Source organism: Erinaceus europaeus, chromosome 8, assembly GCF_950295315.1.
Source record: "Erinaceus europaeus chromosome 8, mEriEur2.1, whole genome shotgun sequence".
In the NCBI taxonomy this organism is placed as follows: Eukaryota; Metazoa; Chordata; class Mammalia; order Eulipotyphla; family Erinaceidae; genus Erinaceus; species Erinaceus europaeus.
Genome location: NC_080169.1, coordinates 64,856,966 through 64,880,266, shown reverse-complemented (window position 1 = coordinate 64,880,266; position 23,301 = coordinate 64,856,966). Strand labels below are relative to the sequence as shown.

General features: G+C 36.7%; 1 protein-coding gene across 1 annotated transcript in view; it reads right to left on the bottom strand.

Moving 5' to 3' along the window:
• The window catches only part of PCLO (piccolo presynaptic cytomatrix protein), a 187,410-nt gene that overhangs the window by 3,640 nt on the left and 160,469 nt on the right, over positions 1 to 23,301 (bottom strand). Inside the window, exons 11-13 of the mRNA XM_060195658.1 lie at positions 20,068 to 20,141; positions 2,958 to 3,092; positions 1,282 to 1,427 (exon numbers count right to left, since the gene is read on the bottom strand). Of these exons, the coding sequence (XP_060051641.1) occupies positions 1,282 to 1,427; positions 2,958 to 3,092; positions 20,068 to 20,141 (355 nt within the window). The remainder of the gene's footprint in view (positions 1 to 1,281; positions 1,428 to 2,957; positions 3,093 to 20,067; positions 20,142 to 23,301) is intronic.

Sequence of the window (23,301 nt, the reverse complement as noted above, 5' to 3'; positions counted from 1 at the left end):
CCTTGCCCCCATAACTATGGCATAAGACATACTATGCATAAAACTATGCTATGCAGTAAAACAAAGAGAAATGAAAGCCAGGCCTTGCCCAAGAAAACTTGATATTCTGGATGCAGAGTAAACAAATTACTATCCAAGACAGAGAAGAATTTAAAGCTTAATAAGATATGTCAAATTGTGTGGATAAAATATGATGAATTACATCTTGGCAATCAATAGAGGAGATAATATTAAGAAATAAACATGATAAAAATGAAGTATTAGCTTGATTTGAATATTCTGGTATCATAAGAGTATAGAGGAAAAAGGAGACACTACAAAGAGATAAAATTAAATCAATATACTTAGAATTAACCTCAGAGGACTCTGAGGAAGTAAGGATAATGGTGACTCATTGACGGGCTTTAGTGTAATTTAGCTGGTATTTTAATAATACATTTCTGTCAGTAATGTGCTAGAATGTATTCAAAGGTATGGCACTGATGGCATGTAGGGCAAATATGTTAGAGGATTTGAGTAACTAAAATAATTTGAATAATAAAAAAATAGAGGAACCAAAGGCAGTGAGCATGAAAATAAGTCTATATAAAATAAATTGAGCAAACAGAATCAAGAAGACTCAGCACAGTTAACTACTGTAAATGGGTTGTGAGATTCTTTTTTAAACTTTGTTATAACTTTTATTATTATCTTTATTTATTTATTGGATAGAGACAGCCAGAATTGAGAGGAAGGGGGAGATAGTGAGGGAGAGCGACAGAGACACAACTGCAGCCCTGCTTTACCACTTGTGAAACTTTTCCCCTGCAGGTGGCAACTGGGGGCTTGAACCCATGTCTTTGTGCATTGTAACATGGGCGCTCAACCAGGTAAGTCACCACCAGGCCTCAAGGTTGTGGAATTCTTAATGACCTCTGGGAAGATACTTATGAGATTTAATTAATTAAAATATCACATAATATATGACCAATTCAAAAATATTGAATAATTAAAAGCGAAGGAAATACTTTATTAACGGAAACTCTGGTACCCATATACTATGAAACAGCATTACCTGGGGGGTCAGGTGGTGGTGCACCTGGTTGAGCGCACATGTTACAATGTGCAAGGACCCAGGTTCAAGCCTCTGGTCCTCATCTATAGGGAGAAAGCTTTGCAAGTGGTGAAGCAGGACTACAGATGTCTCTCTTTCTCTCTCCCTCCCTGTCTCCCCCTACCCTCTCAATTTCTGACCATCTATCTAATAAATAAAGATAATAAAAAAATTAAAAACAGCATTACCTGAAGAGAATGTCCAGCTGGACTCAAACTGAATCTGAAAGTTTCATTAAATGAAGGCTCTCGATCATGTCTACATACTCTTGTTTTTTTCTTGATCACCTTCTTTTGAGTAGAGATGTTAATCACATATATTTTCACATATAAATCTGAAAACGAAAATTCAGTTTGTCCATTAGTCATGCAATTTAATACTGAAAGAATTGCAGTTTAATGGTGAGTGTTCATTTGTATTTTCTACAAAGTTAGCAGAATGCTTCAGACAATACAAAATGACTAGTAGACATCAAGTTTCAGAGAATGTAAGTTGTTTTTTCTATGGCAGAAGAATATATCATTCTAAGTTTATTTTTTGAATCAAATCTATTTACTTTGCTAATCAAATTTAAACTTGCTCTATATAAGAGAAATTACTTAATTTGTATTTTCAGGTACATTTGAAGTATAGTCCACATTTTAGTGAGCATTTTTTAAATCTATATAATTTTTATTTATATGATGGAAATATTGACAAGACCATAGGATAAGAGGGGTAAATTACTACACAGTTTCCACCACCAGAACTCTGTATCCCATCCCCTCCCCTGATAGATTTCCTATTCTTTATCCCTCTGGGAGTATGGACCTAAGGTCATTGTGGGATGCAGAAGGTGGGAGGTCTGGCTTCTGTAACTGTTTCCCCACTGAACATGGGCATTGTCAGGTTGATCCATACTCCCAGCCTGTCCCTTTCTTTCCCTATTGGGGTGGGGGTTTGGGCGAGATGGGGTCTCCAGGACACATTGGTGGGGTCGTCTTCCCAAAGTCAGGGTGGCATCATGGTAGCATCTGGAACCTGGTGGCAGAGTAATGAAGCTGACATTTCTGGACATGGTCTGAAGTGAAATATGCCAAAGTGGTACTGGTTGCATTGCTTAGGTTGGGATCAGTAGATGCAGTCTTAGTTGGTATGAATTGAGAGAAGCATGCAGGAAATATGGGCCTGGGAGAAATATGGGCTTTATAGAGAAAGGAGAAGGTTCCTGCTGTCTAAGGATTTAAGAAGGCAATAGATAGTTATTGTTATAACCAAATTATTTGGCAAATGGGTTAACTTTGAAAATCCCATTGTTAGGATTTGCTGTATCCTACAAGTCCTCACTATAATTTATGTCCTTTTTTGCTATTTACATATAGCTGTATTTTATAAAATAACTCCACCAGTTGCTTCTGTTCTCCTTAGTCTAAGCTTTTAGATTTAATATTTCAAAAAACACGTCATTATTAGAAATGTACTAACAGTTTGAGCCCACTGTTAAAATTCAATCTGATTACTAATTTGAGTTTTAAGTGCTTAGATTGAAGAAACATATACTTAGAGCTATGGTCTACGGATAAAAAAGTTTGAGAGATTCGATCTATTTTTCTACTCTCATTAATTCAATAGTAATTTATGAGACTATAAGTTAATAGCAGTGTATATTAACACCCATCCCACCACCAAAGCTCTGTGTCTTCTCCCCACAACCCTCTCCCCCCCCGTGAAGCTGAACATCTAACCTTACCCTCCACCCAGAGATTTTTGTTTTGGTGCCATACTCCCATTTAGTGAGCATTTTAAAGACTATTTAGGATAAACTCGTAAGGCACTCTTAGATAAATTATATAGTAGATATAATTTATGAAATAAAATTAGGTACCTGGTAAGTGATCAGGAGATTTAAATTTGTAGGTAATATTTCTGCATTGGAGAATTTCAACAATCAGCTGTTCACCATCTGTCTTCATTTCTTTCTTCAATGCAATCTTGATTTCTCCCATTACCTGAGTTTTCACTGAAATGATTACAAAGTTAAGTAAAATATATATATATTTTTTTATTTAATTTTTTTGAAATATTTATTTTATTTATTCCCTTTTGTTGCCCTTGTTTTATTGTTGTAGTTATTATTGTTGTTGTCGTTGTTGGATAGGACAGAGAGAAATGGAGAGAGGAGGGGAAGACAGAGAGGAGGAGAGAAAGATAGACACCTGCAGACCTGCTTCACCACTTGTGAAGCGACTCCCCTGCAGGTGGGGAGCTGGGGTTCGAACCGGGATCCTTATGCCGGTCCTTGTGCTTTGCACCACCTGCGCTTAACCTGCTGCGCTACAGCCCGACTCCCGTAAAATATATTTCTATCAAACGTTTACTTCAATAATTCACACATAATAACTTACCAAGTACTTATCCAGTGCTAAATACCTCATTGCATTTTTTGAGTACAAAAAGGAATTAAACACAATTCAAGTACTTTAAAAAGTATAAAACCTTTATGGGTATACTGATAAATTATATACTTACCATAGAGTATGCCAAGTATAATCATAATAGCTTCATAACAGAAGTATGAAGGCAATATAAACAGATAAGTGTTACAGCTCTTTGGACAAAAGAGTTAAATGAGACTATAAGAACATAAAGATACATAAATGTAATAGAATTATAATATAAATGTAGGATATCGTAAGTCATATTAAAGTTGTTTGATAATAATTTCTCATTACTAGACTTGCTGGAGAACAGTAGCTAATGAGGAAGAGAATGTCATTGTATGTTATTTCTACCTCCTCTGTAAAAGTAAAAGGACAATAATATGTAGCAATAAAGTTGCACATAGGAAAAACAATAAGTGATTTAAATAAATCCAATATATCACATTCCAAGATTTTAAGTCTTTATGCTACTGAAGAAGATATTCCTCTGGGTTAAATTCTTTATTGGTTCACCATTTTTTAAACAGTTCATGTATCTATTCATTTATTCATTAGCAATTATTTTATTTTAAACTCTACTCTGTGGTAAGTATTCTGTTTAAAAGAATGTATATAATAATCAGCCAAAACACATTTGCTTATTGCTTTTCTTGCTTTTTCCACTAAAAGAAATATGCTAATAAAATGCTTTCATATATACATGTATAGTTATAATGAGAGAATAGAAACACAAGTATAGGATCATCATTCTGAGAGAGGGTAGGCAATGTTGTTTGATCTGAAATCAGAAAGATATGACAGAACTGAACAGGAGAAATGGGTCGGGGGGGGAAACATCTAAAGAGAAGAGGCAGTGTTCTCAGGAGGAAACATCATGAGACCTATATCAATAGCCCCACTATTTGGAGCTAATATAATAGAAATCACAAACAATAAGATCACGTCAATAAGCATAATGAGTTGAAAGAGCAAGACAAAATCTTTGTTTCAGGAAGAACTTCAAATATTGCACTTATTAGATAGAAATAGAAACTGAGGTGAAAAAGGGAGATGGGGAGAGAGAGAAAGAGAGACCTATACCACTGCTTTACTGCTCATGAAGCAACCCCACACCCACCCCCTACAGGTGGAAACTGGGGCTCTGAACCCAGGTCCTTACTACTGGTAAGAAGTGCACTCACCAGGGTGCACCACCACTCAGCTCCAGATATTCACTTTTATAGGTCAAATTTCTCTCTCAGTAGACTTTAAAACTCTAGTAGTCAGGTGATGTGTGTTGTTTATTTCCACCTTCACACAAGAGAAAAGGTAGAATTAAAAAACTTGCTAATTAGTTTTCTCAGATCATCACATCACCTACTTTTTTCTTGGAAGGCTAGCATGTTTTATCATATGCTGTACAGTGTGGTACTGTGAAGTTATTGATGAGTTCTCTGCTCAAAGATTACTCCAATTTGTTCTTTTATAGTGCTACTAAAGAAAGAAAGGGACAAACCTCCTAAGATGGCTCCAAAAGACAATTATTAATAATAATTGTGAGCCATCACTAAAATAATAGTAGGCCATATATAATAGTAATTATAATAGAATAATAAAATTGCTGAGAGTTTGCTGGTACCTGAAAGAAATAGGAAAGCAGGATTTGACTGAATTTGTAGTAGGGCACCAAAGTAAAAACCCTGGGTGAGGGTGGGTGAGGGTGGATGTTCAGCTTCATGGGGCGGGGGGCGGGGGAGGGTTGGGATGGGACACAGTCTTTTGGTGGTGGGAATGGTGTTTATGTATACACTTCTATTAATTTATGGTCATATAAATCACTATTTAATTAATATAAAAAATAAATAGGAAATTTTGCTAAATTATTTAAATGGTTTTGTCAGAAGATATAATGATGATTGACTGAAAGAAAGGATAGAAGAAAAACAGAAAGGAAGAAAAAAATTAAAGAGGAAATCCAGGCAGCCAATAAAACAATATGAAAAGAAGGTAGAAGAGTGCATATTTTCTGTAACATAGTTAATCAATAAAAAATTTAAAGTATGAATATAGTGTTAAAATTATAATTGTTTAACCTCTTGATGTAATTTTTGTTTCTTAAATGCCATGAAATATTTTATTAACTAATATGAATAAACTTTAAATGAAGCTATTTTCTCTTTACAATGATATATTATTTTGATTAAAAAATTACTTATTGTTGTGAGACATGGAGAATGGGAAAGAGAGAAACAGAGACAAAGAAAGGTCAAAATACTAATCAGTGGTGCTGATGAGGAATTGAACCTGAGACTTTTTGGGACCTCAAATGTACAAGTTCTATGGTTTCACGTTAAACTATTTTCCTGACCCTTCTCTTGATTGAATTAAAAATTAATATGTAATAATTTTCACAGCATATGAGTGAATTCGTTACTTTTAAACAAAATAGTCTATGCCCCCTATATTTTTGGCTTGCTGAATATTTTTCCACAAGAGGTTTGGCAAAATATTTTACTTGTATAGTATGCTGATTTGCCATGTGTATAACCCAGGTTCAAGCTGGACCACCCTACCCCATCTCTCTACCACACTGAAGTAACTTTTGGTGCTATGGTTTCTTTCACTCTATTTCTGTCTATCTCTATATTAAAAAAAAAAAAAGTCCAAGTGTAAAATTTAGGGTCCAGATGGTGGCACACCTGGTTAAGTGCACAAATTACAGTACACAAGGACCCAGGTTCAAGCCCCTGGTTCCCATCTGCAGGGAGAAAGCTTCATGAGTGGTGAAGCAAGACTGAGGGTATCTCTCTGTCTCTCTCCCTCTATTTTTGCCCCTACCCCTTCAATCTATCTCTGTCTCTATTCAATAATAAATAAAATATTTTTTTAAAGAAAAAGAAATGTTTAATAAAAATAAAGTGTAAAGTTTACCAATTTTTATCTTCTAAAGATTTTTATCACTGATCATTTATTCTTCATTAAGACATGCAATTTTCATCATAATTTATGTTTATCTTTGAAAAAATATGTATATCATAGCGACATGTATGTCTTATACACAAATTTATATGCACTTGTATATCTATCCTTCTAATTTATATTTCTACAGAAATATGTACATATATATATACATATATATATTATTTCCAGGAGTCACTCTTCTTGACTGACATTTAAATACACTGTAGCACTGAAGCTTCCTCCAATGTGATAGGGGCCAGGCTATGGTATTTTTATAACATGTTATCAGAATAAAAAGATTTTCATGAGCTATTTCATTTTATTTATTTTAGCTACACAAAGGACTATAGAAAACAGAACTAGCATAGTGAAAATGATTTTACCAGCTAAAAGTCATTGTTTAAATATTCACATGTCAATTATGAAATCTATTCATATCACTATATTTATTTACTTATTTATTTGATAGAGGCAGAGAGAAATTGAGAAGGGCAGAAAGAGATACCTGCAGCACTATTTTTAAATTATTTTTTTATATTTATGTATTCCCTTTTGTTGCCTTTGTTGTTTTATTGTTGTAGTTATTATTGATGTCATTGTTGGATAGGACAGAGAGAAATCGAGAGAGGGGAAGACAGAGAGGGGGAGAGAAAGATAGACACCTGCAGACCTGCTTCACCGCTTGTGAAGGGACTCCCCTGCAGGTGGGGAGCTGGGGGCTCGAACCGGGGAGCACTATTTTTTTTCCAAGGTTATTGCTGGGGCTTGGTACCTGCACTACAAATCCACTGCTCCTGGAGGCTATTTTTTTCCCTTTTGTTGATTATCATAGTTGTTACTATTATTATTGTTTTTGGATAGGACAGAGAGAAATCGAGAGAGGAGAGGAAGACAGAGAGGGTACCTGCACTACAAATCCACTGCTTTTGGAGGCTATTTTTCCACTTTTGTTGCCCTTGACGTTTATTGTTGTTATTGCTGTCATTGTGGTTGATAGGACAGAGAAAACTTGAGAGAGGAGGGTAGACAGGAAGAAAGACACCTGCAGACCTGCTTCATCGCCGGTAAAACGACGCCCCCACCCCATCCCCGAAGTGGGGAACCAGGGGCTTGAAACTGGATCTTTACACCAGTCTTTGCTCTACCTGCCATGTTCACTTAACCTGCTGTGCTACCACCCTGCCTCCATGAGAAAACAGTTCTATTTATTTTGTTGGTCTTTTGTAACTTAACTGACTGTAAAGTGAAGGGAAGTCTTAACTTTTTAAAAAGCAAAGTCTATGTCTGAAAAAATACATAGAGTTAATTAAGATCTCATCAATAGATTTTTTTTTAATTTTCCATTAGTAAATGCTATAAATCCATGGTATAGGTCACATGAGTTAGCTAGTAAAGTCTCAATTAGTATTAGATAAGACACATATTTAATTTTGAAAGTCTGTATCACATAATTATTTACTACTTAAATCCAGTCAAATGTTGGATTAACTTGGATTTTTAAAACCAGGGATTTTCTTTCTTTCTTTCTTTCTTTCTTTCTTTCTTTCTTTCTTTCTTTCTTTCTTTCCTTCCTTCCTTCCTTCCTTCCTTTCTTCCTTTCTCTCTCTCTTTCTTTCTTTTCCCTTTTTTAGATGAAGTCAGAAAGGCAGAAAGTGATCACGGCACCAAAGCTTCCTTCAATGCAGTTGATGCTGTGCTATAAGCCATACTGTGCACATGGCAAAGTAGAACGCTATCCAAGTGAGCCAATAGTGAAGCTCTGTCTATTGAGAATGACTGTGTGCCATGTGCATTCTTGTAAAGAGGAGAAGATCTAGAATTAGGAAATGGGAGAACCTCAGGATTTATGGGGAATTTTTCCTGGGAAGACCAAATACAGTCATTAGAGGGAACACATGCTTACCTACCGGCTTTTCAAAGTATTAATTTATTAATTGTATTTATTGATCTGCCATATGTAAGGAGTTACACTTTGCTCAAATAGTAAGAACAATTTCTTTAGTCTATTGAATAACACTTGTGTTGTAGGCCATTTTTGTTTGCCTTTGAACGTGCAAGAACTGTATCACTTTTACCCTTGTATTTTTAGTCCATAAAAACTATCATGTAGGACACGAGGACTGGAGGAAGGATCCCGGTTGGAGCCCCTAGCACCTCACCTGCAGGAGAGTTGCTTCACAGGCAGTGAAGCAGGTCTGCAGGTATGTCTCTTTCTCTCTCCCTCTCTGCCTTCCCTTCCTCTCTGTCCTATCCAACAACGACGACATCAATAACAACAACAGTAATAACTACAATAAAACAAGGGCAACAAAAGGGAAGATAGATAAATAAATATTTAAAAAACCCAAAAACTATCATGTAGGGAGTCTGGCGGTAGCTCAGTGGGCTAAGCACACGTGGCGCAAAGCACAAGGACCAGCATAAGGATTCCGGTTAGAGCCCCCGGCTCCCCACCTGCAGGGGAGTCGCTTCACAAGTGGTGAAGCGGGTCTGCAGGAGTCTATCTTTTTCTCCCCCTCTCTGTCTTCCCCATCTCTCTCCATTTCTCTCTGTCCAATCCAACAACAACGACATCAATAACTACAACAGCAACAACAACAACGAAAGGGAATAAATAAATATAAAAACAAACAAAAAACGATCATGTATTATATATTTAATGAATTAATTTGTGGATTCTTCTAATATAATATTTATAGTAAATCTATAAATTGGGCATCATTTTAACCTACATCTGAAAAACACATGAGATATGATGCAAAAGTCTATGTTTCTCCTGTGAAATTAAACTGAGGCTATTGATGAAATATTTTTGTATTTTTCCTAAACCTATGGCTTTACTAAAAATAAATGTTTGTATGTCACTTTACTAATTGTATCCTCTTTTTTACATCTATATCTAATCCCGTATTATTCAAAGCTAAAGCGTGCTATAATAATACATTTTCATGTCTTAGAGTTGATGGAGAGAGTATTTTGTTATGCTTGCATTAAGTTTTTTCCCCAAGGCAGAAGAATTCTGTAAGCTTTCATTAAGACCATTATGTGAAATATACCCAAACTGAATGAGATGCTATATGCAATAAATCAAGCATTCTGGCCTAATATGACTGAAGGGTTGTGCAAAAGTAGGACAAGTCTGCACAGTCTCTCTGTATTTTGTTATATAAGAAATCTCTTTCTAAGACAAAGCTGAAAAGGACAGTTTCTAACAATGAAACTAACAGTTAACTTTGGAACAATCTCTGCCTGCTCACAGGAGTGGATAGATGGTGACCAGGTTCCAATTTTTTTTTTTTCTTAACTAATAGGACAAAGAGAATTTGAGGGGCAAAGAGAAAAAGAGGGAAAGAGAAAGAGAGACACCTGATGCACTGCTTTATGAAGTGAGAAGCTTCCTCCACTGCAGATGAGGGGCAGGGGCCTGAACACAGATCCTTGAGCACGACACATAGTGTGCTTTACTGGGTGCACCACTGCCCATCCTCTTCAGCTAACTTCTAAATGAATTTATAAACACCATCTGAGTAGTACTGAACACATTATGGATTTCAAGTGTTTCAGTGGACCTACTAGGCTGTTTATTATCTCACTTTGGGCTTATTTGTTAAGAGTAGTCAATTGGCCTAGCAGGTCAATTGAAACACTTGAAATCCATAGGTTGGCAATGTCTCAGCTTTTATTAGTCCTGACATCTAATGGGGCAGTCACTATCTTTTCCTTTGCTGAATGCAGTGTCTGACAAATAGGAAATTTGACAGATCTCCTACCAACTAATATATGCTTACCCCAGAACTAGCCATTTTACAGATGGCTTTGTAATTTTTTTTATGCAATTAATTTGTTTCATCAGTACCATTTTTTTCTTTTGTATTTACTTTTAGCTTAAGAAAATAACTATTCTTTTCTTTTGCCTCCAGACTTATTGTTGGGGCTTGGTGCCTGCACTACAGTCCACTGCCCTTGGAGGCCATTTTTTCCCATTTTGTTACCCTTGTTGTTGCACTTGTTATTGTTGTCATAGCTGTTGTTGTTTGTTGGATAAGATAGAGAGAAATTGAGAGAAGAGGGGAAGTGCCAGGCTAGCATGGGGGTGCCTCTTCCCGGGCGCATACTCTCTGGGCTGGAGAGAACCAAAAGGTTTTTGTTCATCCCTACACTGCTATTCCCCTGACAGAAATGGAGTCTTTTACAGACATTGACCCATTTAAAAATGGCCATTAGATAAAAGATAGGGGGAGATGTCGGGAAAGTGTGAGGATGTGGTTGAGCTTGGCAGGGTTTGACCTGAGGAGTGCATCTATCCTGTCAGTCTCTCTCTCTACCAAGAGGTTGAGCAAGGAGGGACAGGAGTAACCCCAAAGGTTTGCCCCATCTTATCAGACTCCCTGCCTCACAAAGCACCCATGTAGCATTCCTGATATGGCCATTAGATAAAAAGAAAGGGGGAGGTGTCAGGATATTGTGAGGATGTGGTTGAGCTCTGCAGGGCTCACAAAGCATCCTGCATTCCTGATACAATGGCCTATCTACATAATCATTGTTTTGCCTGAAAGATCCTCACCCATTCCATTCTTTTGATCTATCTTCTTTCTACCCTCAAGACCTTCCCTGCCTCCAGGGTAGTATTAATCCTATCAGTTAAAACTCTTGCAACAATTGCTAAGGAAGTTCCTACCTTTCCAGTCCCATTTTGCCTTTCTCCACCCCTTTCCTAGCTATTTACGTTTCCGACTTGCCACTTCTGGGTCTGTCTTTTAAAAGCCATGGCTCTCTGATCAATAAAGACACTGCATTGTCTTGCCACATGTTTGGTTCCTGAGTCATCTCGCTCACGTCGCTGAGTGAGTAGCAGCCCAGGCTGGCTCTGGTCGAGTTCTCTCCAGCCCAGAGAGTACGCACCTGGGAAGACACACCTCCACTCTAGCCCACAGGGAAGTCAGAGAGGAGGAGAGAAAGATAGACATCCACAGACCTGCTTCACTGCTTGTGAGGCAACCTCCCTGCAGTATGGGAGTCAGGGGCTCGAACCGAGATCCTTACACCAGTCCTTGCACTTTGCGCCAGGTGCGTTTAACCTCCTGCACTACAAGCCAGCTCCCCAAAACAACTATTCTTTATTGTCTTTAAAGAGACTTCAAAGATATAGCTAGGAAATTCTTCCATATTTCTAATGTTCTATCTCTCCATATTTGAGTAATTTCAGCTAACAATCTAATGGAGTGGATGAACTTTTAAAAAGATCATTATAATATACAGTGTTTGGTGTAATGATAGGAAGTACAACTGAAGGTACAAAGAAAAAACTTCCCTAACATATCCAGGTAAATTGGTTCCACAGATAGCCTTTGGAAAAGGTAAGCTAAAGAGTTGGCCAAACTACTAAAGGATGAGTAGTTGTTTTCTAGGATAAGGCATTTTGGGGGCAGCTGTGATCTCATTAAACTAAGAAAACAAAATAAGCAATGTATGGAGAGGAATAAATGCATAACCTATAGAAAACTGCAAGCAACTGTGATATATCTGCATTGGGAGAATGTGGAAGAACTTATAAAGCAGGAGTATATGTAAAGTGGGACAAAGAACATGTCAGCAATCAAACTTGACTTGTAGAAAAAGGCAGTTGTATAAAAGACTAGTTGGTGATATGTAGATGATTTATTATGCTAGAAAAGGATTAACAGTACTGTATGTTAAAGAAGAAGAATTTAAAGGTGATGAGTGTAGGTTAAAATAACCAGGAGAATGGAAAGTTCTCAAGATGTGTTGAAAATCTAAAACTGGATCTTTGGGGAGGAAGTGGCAAGAAATTTAAGAAATACTTAGAGGCAAAACCTTCAAGGATTTGGCAATTGCTAAGCTGTGGAAATGAGATGGCAACTGGCAGAATAATGAAACAGAATCCAAGATATATCGTATTGAGGAGAAGTTTACAGGTAAAGGGTAACAGTCTTGTGGGGGTGGATAGCACAATGATTATGCAAAGAGACTCTTTTGCCCAAGTCTCCAAAATCCCAGCGAATGAACCAGAGCTGGTAAGTGCTCTTGTAAAAGTAAACAAAATAAATAAAAGAAGGAGAAGATAATGGAGGTGAGGTGGTGTGTGGAGGGGCTAATCGTCTTCTCATCTGTTCTCTAGCAGACAGACCAGACAAAACATATCCAAACTAATTTTTTTCCTTATCAATAAATTTGCATTTGAAGTGTTTAAGTTTTATGTTAAAATTAGAATTTTTTAAGGTTTTTTTTAATTGTTGTTGTACTTGTTGTTGTTACTGATGTCATTGTTGTTGGATAGGACAGAGAGAAATGGAGAGAGGAGGGGAAGACAGAGAGGAGGAGAGAAAGACACCTGAAGACCTACTTCACTGCCTGTAAAGCAACTCCCCTGCAGGTAGGGAGGCAGGGGCTGTAACTGGAATCCTCAGCCAGTCCTTGCACTTTGCGCCACGTGTGCTTAACCCTCTCTGCTACCGCCTGACCCCCTGAAATTAGAAATTTTATACAATGTTTTCAATACATTGAAATTGTATTTCTTTAGTTAACTTAATGAAATGTAGTTCCATAATATGCCTGTATTTTATTAATATGTGTCATATCAACAATTTAACCTCGATTGAATTGTAGGCAATATTTTAACATGAAAAATAATTATTTGCTCATTAGTTACTAAAGATGTAATTTGGTTCCAGATGATACCATGATGGCAACCCGACTTCCTTGGGCTGAGGATCCCACCATGTGTCTTGGAGCCCCACCTCTCCAGATCCCTGCCTCACCAGGGAAAGAGAGAGACAGGCTGGGAGTATAACTCAACCCGCTTGCACCCATTTTCAGAGGGGAAGCAATTACAGGAGCCAGATGTTCCACCTTCTGCACCCACAATGATCTGGATCCCAGAGAGATAAAGAATAGGGAAGTTATCAAGGGGGGATTGGATATGATATATGATTGGATATATTGGGGGTGAGCATTGTGTGGAAATGTACCCCTTTTATCCTATATTCTTGTCAATGTTTCCATTTTATAAATTAAAAAAGAAAAAAAGGAAAAAAAATGTAATTTTTAAAGTCAGGTTTCTAAATAATACATTATCCCTTCCATTCCTATTATTTTTCAGGTACTGTTTAGTAGGATAATCTATTTGTAATATGTATTAAAATTTACCAATGAAAATGTTTGTAGACATTTGTTTATAGACATAATGTAAATGTTAGTATTAATTAAACTTAGCTTATGAGAGTTAAATATATCAAATTAAAACATTTCAATCTGAAATTATTAATCTTATTTCTAAAATCTCAAGAAAAACACCTACTGAGATATATCATACTCTGCAATTTTAAAGTATCCACAAACTAATGAGCAACAGCTCATACTAATTTCATTCAGATAAGCTCATTGCTAACCATAATGGAGCAAGCTGTAAATTGAGAAATATCACAGTAGTCTCAAAATCAAACAATGCTGCATAACTTGACCAAAATTTTGAACTAGGCAATTCATCACTAACAGAAAGGAATGAATTCAAATTACCAGACTATTAAAACTACCAACACTAAGGAAAAAATGATCTGTCTTGAAAAGAAATTGTTGACAACAGGTCCCTGTTTTGACCTCTTGAAATAATTTAATTAATTAATTATTTTTTTGCCTCTAGGCTTATGCTGGGGCACATTGCCAGCAGTATGAATCCACTGCTCCTGGTGGCCAGTCCCCACCCCGTTTTATTGGGTAGGGAAAAAAAGAAAGAGAGAGAGGGGAGGGAGAGACAGATAGAAAGGGAGAGAGAAAGATCCTAACCTAGGTCCTTGTATGGGACCTTGTGCTCAGCACGGCCATCCCCCAATTTAAGTAATTATAAACTACTTTTTCCCATCAATTAAAACTACTTTGATGATAAACAGAATGATCCTACTTAACTCAACATAGGAACAAAATAAAGTGGACTCAGATACTTTAGTAATTAAGACTACTATTGACTGAAACCATGTAGTCAATAACATTTTAAATATTATTATTATTGTTGTTATTATTATTATTATCAGGGTATTGCTCAGCTTTGGCTTATGGTGGTGTTGGGGATTTACTTGGGACTTCCTGTGCTTTACAGTGTTGCACTACTATCTCCACAGGTCCCTCTAAACTTTAATGAAATATTAGTGAACTGTGGCAAAATAAAAATTCAGTTAGTGCTCTACAAATGGTGTATTTTGGCAAATTTCACTACATGTGTTTCAAAAAAAACAAATCCCTTAGTAGATCCTGAGAATTTTCTGAAGTATATACATGCATCAACCTTTCAGTCTTTACCAATGTCAAGTTGTGATTTATTTTCACTAAACTGGCTTTCAGTACTTCTCTGTCATAGCATTCTGATTTTTTTTTTCTTTTTTAGATAGAGAAAGAGGTGGATAGAGAGATAGTGGGAGTGATCCTAGTACCAACTTCTTTCAGTGTGGTGGGGGTCAGGTAGTGTTCCCAGCAGGCAGCATACTAGTCACGTGAGCTATTTAGCTGACCCGCATTCTGAATTTTTTGATTTTTGGAATATATCATATATGCACAAAATAAATATTTAACTACTTTTTTCACTGTATTCAGAATATAGGCGGGGAGCTTTTGTAAGCAAAGCAAAACAAAACAAAACAAAAGCACATCTTAGATCGCTAGAGAGCAGTAACACATTACCATGTACAAAGACCCTGGTTTACACCCCTGCTCCCTGTCTGCAGGGAGGGAGCTTCAGGAGTAGTGGAGCATATATTCCAGGTGTCTCTCTGACTCCCTCTCCCCTCACCTCTCAATTTCTCTCTGCCCTACCAAATAGAGAATTTAAAAAAGGGGAGGGGATAGTTACCAGGAGCAATGGTTTCATCATGCAGGCATCAAGCCCCCCAGCAATAACTCTGGTGACAGTAAATAAATAAATAAATAAATAAATACCTCATCTGAACTTGTACTGAGTGATATTTCTCCTTCTGCACATAAACTCACATGCTTATCAGTATGTGGAAGGATATGATTCATCAGACAGTCTGTATTTGGAACAACAGAGCAATGTGACCATGAATAGAGAAAGTTAAGAGAGCAAAATTTAAGTGTTCAGCCTCGTTCAAACTCTATTTTATAAATTTATCTTTAAAATGTACTCTGAAGTACGTACCAGATGGCCTTTTAAAGCACAGCCAGTCTCTTTCCTTAAAATTCTGTGAGGCATAAATTTATTTTTTTATCATCTCCCCAGTTTCCTTTATGTTATCACTTTTTTATACTCCCCTCTGTTAACATATTTTTAATTTCTTCTTTTTAAATCACACCTCCGTTTAGCTACAGATCATGTATGGTGTCCATGATTGCATCGCTCCATCTCTACGATCCTACCACCCAAAGCAATTTTATTTGATTCTGACATTTTAGTCAAGCATTTTGATTTTGAATCATTTTTAGAACAAAGGTGTCCTTGTCTTCTTGGGTTTCTTTTAGAGCTGTCTCCCCCTTTTCTCTCCCGAGGCTACTTCCTTGCCTGCATTCCTATCCTTATCATGCCTTAACTGGACTACAGAATGTATCTTTTTTTTTTAATTTTTTAAATTTTATTTAAAAAAAATTCCCTTTTGTTGCCCTTGTTGTTTATCATTGTTGTTGTTATTATTGGTGTTGTTATTGCTGCTGTTGTTGTTGGCTAGGACAGAGAGAAATCCAGAGAGGAGGGGAAGACAGAGAGGGGAAGAAAAAGATAGACACCTGCAGACCTGCTTCACTTCCTGTGAAGTGAACCCCCTGCAGGTGGGGAGCCTGGAGCTCAAACCAGGATCCTGATGCCGGTCTGTGTGCTTTCATCCATGTACACTTATCCCACTGAGGCAGCACCCAGCTCCCAGAATGTATCTTAAATGGACTCTTGACAGTAGATGTGATTCCTTGTAATATATATGTGACAGTACCAAGTCTGATCACATGGTCGTTTTTTCTTAAAATCCATCTGGATTTTCCAGTTATCCATCTTTAGTAGAGTCTAAATTCTTCCTGACTACACCTGATATATTATACCAGAACAGTGACTATCTCAAGGTCCTTTCTCCAGCTAGCACAAAAACTCTACTATAATCACACAGAATGCCCAAAGGTTCATCAAAAAAATATATATATATATACACAATAGATACTACTTAGTTATGTTAAGTTTTATATTAAAAATAATGAAATCATCTTCGTCTCACCTTGGACTCATATTGAAATAATCATATTAAATGAGATCAGTAAGAAGGAGAAGGATGAATAACAGATGATCTCACTTATAGGTGAAACTTAAGAAACAAGGAATAAAAGGAAATCACGGGATGAAACTTGGACTGGACTGGACTTGTTCTTTTGCAGCAAGACAAAGAATAAAGGGGTTGAGGTAGGAAGAAGAGGGCATTGGTTGTGCGGCAATAAGAATACTGGAGATGAAAAATTATACCCATGTGATAACAGCTATACTATAAATGATTAAAGCCCCAATAAAACCATAAAAATAAAATAAATTCTCATTGCAAGAGATTATTCAATGTGTGTGTATGTGTGTGTGTGTGTGTGTGTGTGTGTGTGTGTGTGTGTGTGTGTGTATGTGTGTGTGTGTTACAGTGAAATTACACTTCCTAGAATTCCTGGTACCAAACCACAAAGACAGAACAAATGGACCAAAGAATGCAAGGCATAGTACTGAACAAAGGAGAATCCTAGGATCTCCCCCTGGTTGTGGGGCAATAAAAATACTGGAGATGAAAGTGGATGGAGAAACTGTATCAGCTATTGAAGGAGCAATGGCTAGAGGAGGAAGCAGCTATCATGGACATATTTACCTGACGTTCACTATCTCTAATATGAAAAAGGAGAAGTGTTTGGCATATGTGTCAGTTTGATTTCTATGGAGTTTGGTTGGTTGGGTTGGGACTAATCAACAGCTAGATAAGAATTCATGTGTTTCAATAGACCCCACTGTAGGCCCCCATAGGACCTTGCCCTCAACTTGGATCAACAATGGTAGAGAATATGCCATCCTCCTAGAAGGAAGGCTAGACAACATACTTTATGCTCCACCTGAGGAAGATGAGTCCTGAAGTTGGGGCAGCTTGGTACGTTCCTACTTATGACCACAGAATGTGAGCTTAGATCTACAGGGATGCAGAGGTCACATAGCATATGGGCCCCAGATCAGATCAAATCAGTGGGGTTTATAGTCACAATATTTACACACCTTTCCCATATTTGGGAACTACTCTCTTCCCTGATCCAGCTTTCTGGTTCTTTTTCAGTCATGACATCATCTCCCCAGACAATAACTTGGATCCACCTACATATCAGGTTTCAGGCTCAGGGAAACAAACAAACAAAAGCCCAAAAACCTAGTATAGTCATGGGCCCTTTGGAATATAACTAAAACAGGCCTATTAGCTATCAACAAAACAGAGACACCCCCCCCACACACACTCTTCATCTGCAGTATCCAAGTCTTTAGGTTCATGATTAGTCAACAACTTGTTTGGCTTTATATGTGAACTCTCTTTTCAGCCACCAGGTTCCAGATGCTGCCACGATGCCAAACAGACTTCCCTAGACAGACAATCCCACCAGTGTGTCCTGGAGCCCTGATTCCCAAGAGCCCTACCCCACTATGGAAATAGAGAGGCAGGCTGGGAATATAGGTTGACCTGTCAATGCCCATGTTCAGTGGGGAAGCAATTACAGAATCCAGACCTTCCACCTTCTGCACACCAAAAATGACCTTAGGTCCATACTCCCAGAGGGTTAAAGAATAGGAAAGCTATCAGGAGAGGCGAATTGTGTGGCATTGTGCCCCTCTTATCCTATGGCTTTGTCAGTGTTTCCTTTTTATAAATAAAAAAAAAATTTTAAAGAATTAATGTGTTTATGCAAAGACAGGGTCTGGACAAAAGAATTGGTAGCAAACAGAACCCTAGGGATTATGGCAACAGGTAAAGGAAGCAAAGTCTTTACATGTATTTAAAGAAAAAAATCAGAAGGATCAGAAAGATGTAATGATGTCCATTACATAAAGTCCAAAGAGGACTATAGGCATCACACAAATTCAGCATTTATCAGATAAGTATTTTCCCCCTTTTGTTGCCCTTGTTGTATTATTGTTGTTGTAGTTATTATTGCTGTTGTTGTTGATGTCGTCGTTGTTGGATAGGACAGAGAGAAATGGAGAGAGAAGAGGAAGATAGAGAGGGGGAGAGAAAGATAGACACCTGCAGACCTGCTTCACTGCTTGTTTAGCGACTTCCCTGTAGGTGGAGAGCCTGGGGCTCGAACCAGGATCCTTATGCCCCTCCTTATGCTTCATGCCGCATGCGCTTAACCCGCTATGCTACACCTGACCCTCGTCAGAGAAGTTTATGAAGACAGAAAGAGCAGGTCAGGAGATTAGATTAGAGATCTGAATCTGGATTTGTTATTTACTTCCCTAACTACTATCTCCACATGATTCCATTAATTACTGTTTTTTATAGCATGATTTGGCATTTTCCTGTATCTGAGTCACTGTCCTTAATGTTGTATGGTGTTTGCATTTTAGTTTGTTTTGATATTAAACTAGCATAGAGAATTATGTAACTTCACAGACAGTTTTAAATTTAAGTGAGATAATGCATGAAAAATATTTAGAAAGGTATGGACTGCTTAGTTAAAATTCTTGAGAGGTGTATAAATACTGATCATTGTTAGTTCCTCTTTATTGATTGGTTTCTCTGAGCATTAAGTAGTTGGTATCATTCAATATAGCAGCAAAACTAATCAAATATCTAGGAATAAATCTAACAAGAGAAGTGAAAGACCAGTATACAGAAACCTAGGAGTCACTCTATTCAAGGAAGTAGAAAAAGATTCTTTTTGTGTTATACAACATTTGCCATATGCAATTCAGTTTCAAGTTAGTTTTTCGTCTTAGAAATTAGTTCAATTACTAATTTTTTCTATGAAATTATTTTTACATCTGAGTTTCTTCTTAGCTCCCTATATTTAAGAATTTTCACTGACTTAAATGAGATGTGCTGATTTTTCTTAACTGTTTTTTTAACTAATCTCTTTTTAATTCCAAGAAAATTTTTTTTTGAAAATGTACTCTGAGTTTCTTTTCTGTTGTTCTTCTGATTATTCTACATTTATTAGTTTTTAGTAACTCAAAGTATTAGTGTTAAAAAAGTACAAAAAGGGGCCTGGTAGTGGAGCTCCTGGTTGAGTACACATGTTACAAAGTGGAAGGACCCAGGTTCAAGTCCCCAGTATTCCCTGTAGGGGAAAGTTTTGTGAGTGATGAAGCAGGGATGCAGATGTCTCTCTGTCTCTCTCATTTTCTATCTATCCATTCCTCTCAATTTCTGGCTGTCTCTGTCCAACAGATAAATAAATATAATAAAAAAGGACAAAGAAAGTTGGATTTTTAAAAATGAAGTTACAATGTTTTCCTCACTTAATAGGTAACAAAGTCAAGGATCACTTATTTCTAAGTATTTTGTGTTATTTAGAAGTTTACATTTACCTTGAAAGAAAATCAAATCAAATATTTATAGATTCAGCCAAAATTCAGTTTTGTAAATTTCAATTTACCTTCAGTGTCGGCTAGACCTACTCCTGCTCCTGGCTGCTTCACAGGGTCTTGGCCATTCTGCCCCATCTTCCCTCTGTTTAAAAGAAATAAAGGGTTAAATATACGCAGTATTAATATTGTAAGTGCAAACAAGGAAGTCAAATTTGCAAAATCAGAGTGGCATTATATATTTACGCCTTTAATAAATTGTTTGGATGGCAAGTATACTCAAACAAATAGTTTAGTACCATGCTACTTTAAAAAAATATATCTATTTATTCCCTTTTGTTGCCCTTGTTGTTTTATTGTTGTAGTTATTTTGTTGTTGTTGTTGTCGTTGTTGGATAGGACAGAGAGAAATGGAGGGGAAGACAGACGGGGGAGAGGAATATAGACACCTGCAGACCTGCTTCACCACCTGTGAAGCAACTCCCCATGCAGGTGGGGAGCTGGGGGTTTGAACCAGGATCCCTACACCGGTCCTTGCGCTTTGGGCCACCTGCGCTTAACCCGCTGCGCTGCCGCCCAACTCTCCCACCATGCTACTTTTTACTGAAAGGCATATTTAAAATATTTGGTAAATTGATATGCTTACAAAATTCCTTTGTTGATAACAGAAGAAACAATTTTTGAAACCTTTTTGCACATATTTAAAAAATAAAGTCAGATTTGAAAATGAATAAAATTGATTTAGAAATATCTAATTTTAATGTCTTTTTTGGACTCATTTATCAAAAATCAAACCATCAAACTTTTTTCAAATATTGTTATAGAATTGAGGGGTTGCCCTTCTCAATTTTTAAATCAGAAAGGACATCTTATATTTGGCTGTGATGAGTTATAGATCCTTTGGAGGAAAGAATTTCTGATATAAATAATTTAAAGCAATAAAATAGTAATAACATGGATTTTTATTTCATGCAGTGACTTTCAGAGTTTTCAATAAACTTGAAGTTAGATTATTTGGTCTCCACTTCCACTTCTGACTTTGCTCTTTTGTGCTATGAATAACCTATGGCAAATCTATCTAACCTGGTGAATACTATTTTTTCTCATACAACATAGTCTCATAAGGTTATGCTAATATCACGGGGATAATGTATATAAAATTCTCAACACATTGTCTGAAAAATCATAGCATTCAATAAATATAAAATACTAATAGGCAGATATGCTTTAGAATTCAAAGTCTGCTATTCATTTCAGATTTAACTTCAACATTTTTGGAAGACTGAGTAGATAAAGAATTCATGGTATTATGAGCACTGTGTGATAAGAATAAAGATAATGCAACAATAAAAGAAACACAGGACATGTATTATTTCTTTAGCCAGAGGAAAAGAAACATGGTACACAAAATATTTAGAATTGACTTTATGTGTACATATAAGAGATATTCTGAAAAGATAAGATGAAATTTTTTAAAGCCTGTATTAAAAAATAGTTGCTTGAACAGAAGAATCTCTTTATTTTATTATCTTTATTTATTTATTGATAGAGACAGCCAGAAACTGAGAAGAAGGGGAAGATAGAGAGGGAGAAAGGGAGAGAGACAGAGAGACACCTACAGCACTGCTTCGCCACTTGTGAAGCTCTACCCCTGCAGGTGGGGACCGGAAGCTCAAACCCAGGTCTTTATACACTGCAACATGTACACTTATCCCCATGCCCCCACCACCCAGCCCCTGAACAGACGAAATCTTAATACTCACTTTATAGGAAATAATTCTAACAGGACTTTTGAACAATTTTTTTTTTTTTTTGCTTTTGGCACTAGTGATCAATTAGGTTGTCACACATGTAAAGCATGTGCTTTATAAGTAACTTCAAGTCTCAGGATGTACTAACAATTCATACAACAATAAAACTACTTGGTTTGCTGGACCTACTGAAGATTTAACTATATTTACTTAATAAGAATTCAATTACAGGGCCAGGAAGACAGCACAGTGGTTACACAAAAGACCTTCATGTCTAGGCTCTGAGGCTCTAGGTACAATCTCTGACACCACCATAAACCAGATCTGGTAAAAATAAATAAATAAATAAATCCAGAAATTCAATTACAGGAGCTGAGAGGTAACTCACTCACCAGTGTGCATGCTTTTCCATATATGAGGCCCTGAACTTAAACCTTAGTATAGCAGGGGAGTACCATGATGGGGCCAAGAGGACTCAATGGATAGTGGAATGGTGATGTGATATATAACCTTTTTTCTTCCCTGTATATCCCTTTCTTCTCCCTTTCTCTATCTTTCAAAGAATGAATAGTAGAAAATTGGACTAGGCTGGTCATCCAGTAATACTGTGAACATATAAGTCTCTGAGTTCATTGTTTTATTTTGACAGTTTCAGGTCAGAGTACCCTTTGTTTTGGTTTTGCGCAAAACCTTTGTATAAGTTATTACTAAGTGATTATGTGAAGGGCAAAATGCATGCTACAATTATAGAAATATATAGACATAATAGGACCTGAATGTATTTATACACAAATCACACACACACACACACACACACACACATATATACACACACACACATATGAAACACATATGGTCTATTATACATGTGTACATATAAAAAAATCTTAATTTAGCAAAACACAGTTTTTCAATTTAATCAACTGGTTGAATGAAATTCAGACTAAGTAACTAATAGAATAAAAACAATTAACTTTGCTTCTTCTGTTAGTAGAAAAAAATTGTTAATTTAATAATAATTTTCTTTTAGCACTGAATTATACTGGTGACTGAGTCAAAATCTACCTTCTAACACAGAAAAGTCAACTGAAAATGAAGCTTATTCTAGTGTCATTGTGACAGGTGATAGTACTGAAAAATGACTATCCTTTACTGTATCAAAATTTACAAAGTAATTATATTTTTTAGAAATTGAAATAAAATACATCTTTGATAATTTAGATTTACTGTTGTATCTCATATTTTGTAGATTAACAGTAATATTCAGCTACAATTTTTGCTCTAATGAAAATTACTTTTAGCATTAGATACTTAGCCAAAGCATATATTAAATGCACCATAAAAATTCAGAGAACAGGGCTGGGTGGTGGCGCACCTGGTTGAGTGCACATGTTACAGTGCACAAGAACCTGGGTTCAAGCCCTCAGTTCCCACCTACAGGGGGAAAGCTTCACAAGTGGTAAAGCAGGGCTGCAGTTGTCTCTCTGTCTCTCTCCTCTCTATCTCCCCTTTCCTTCTCGGTTTCTGGATGTTTCTATCCAAAAAAAAACTAAA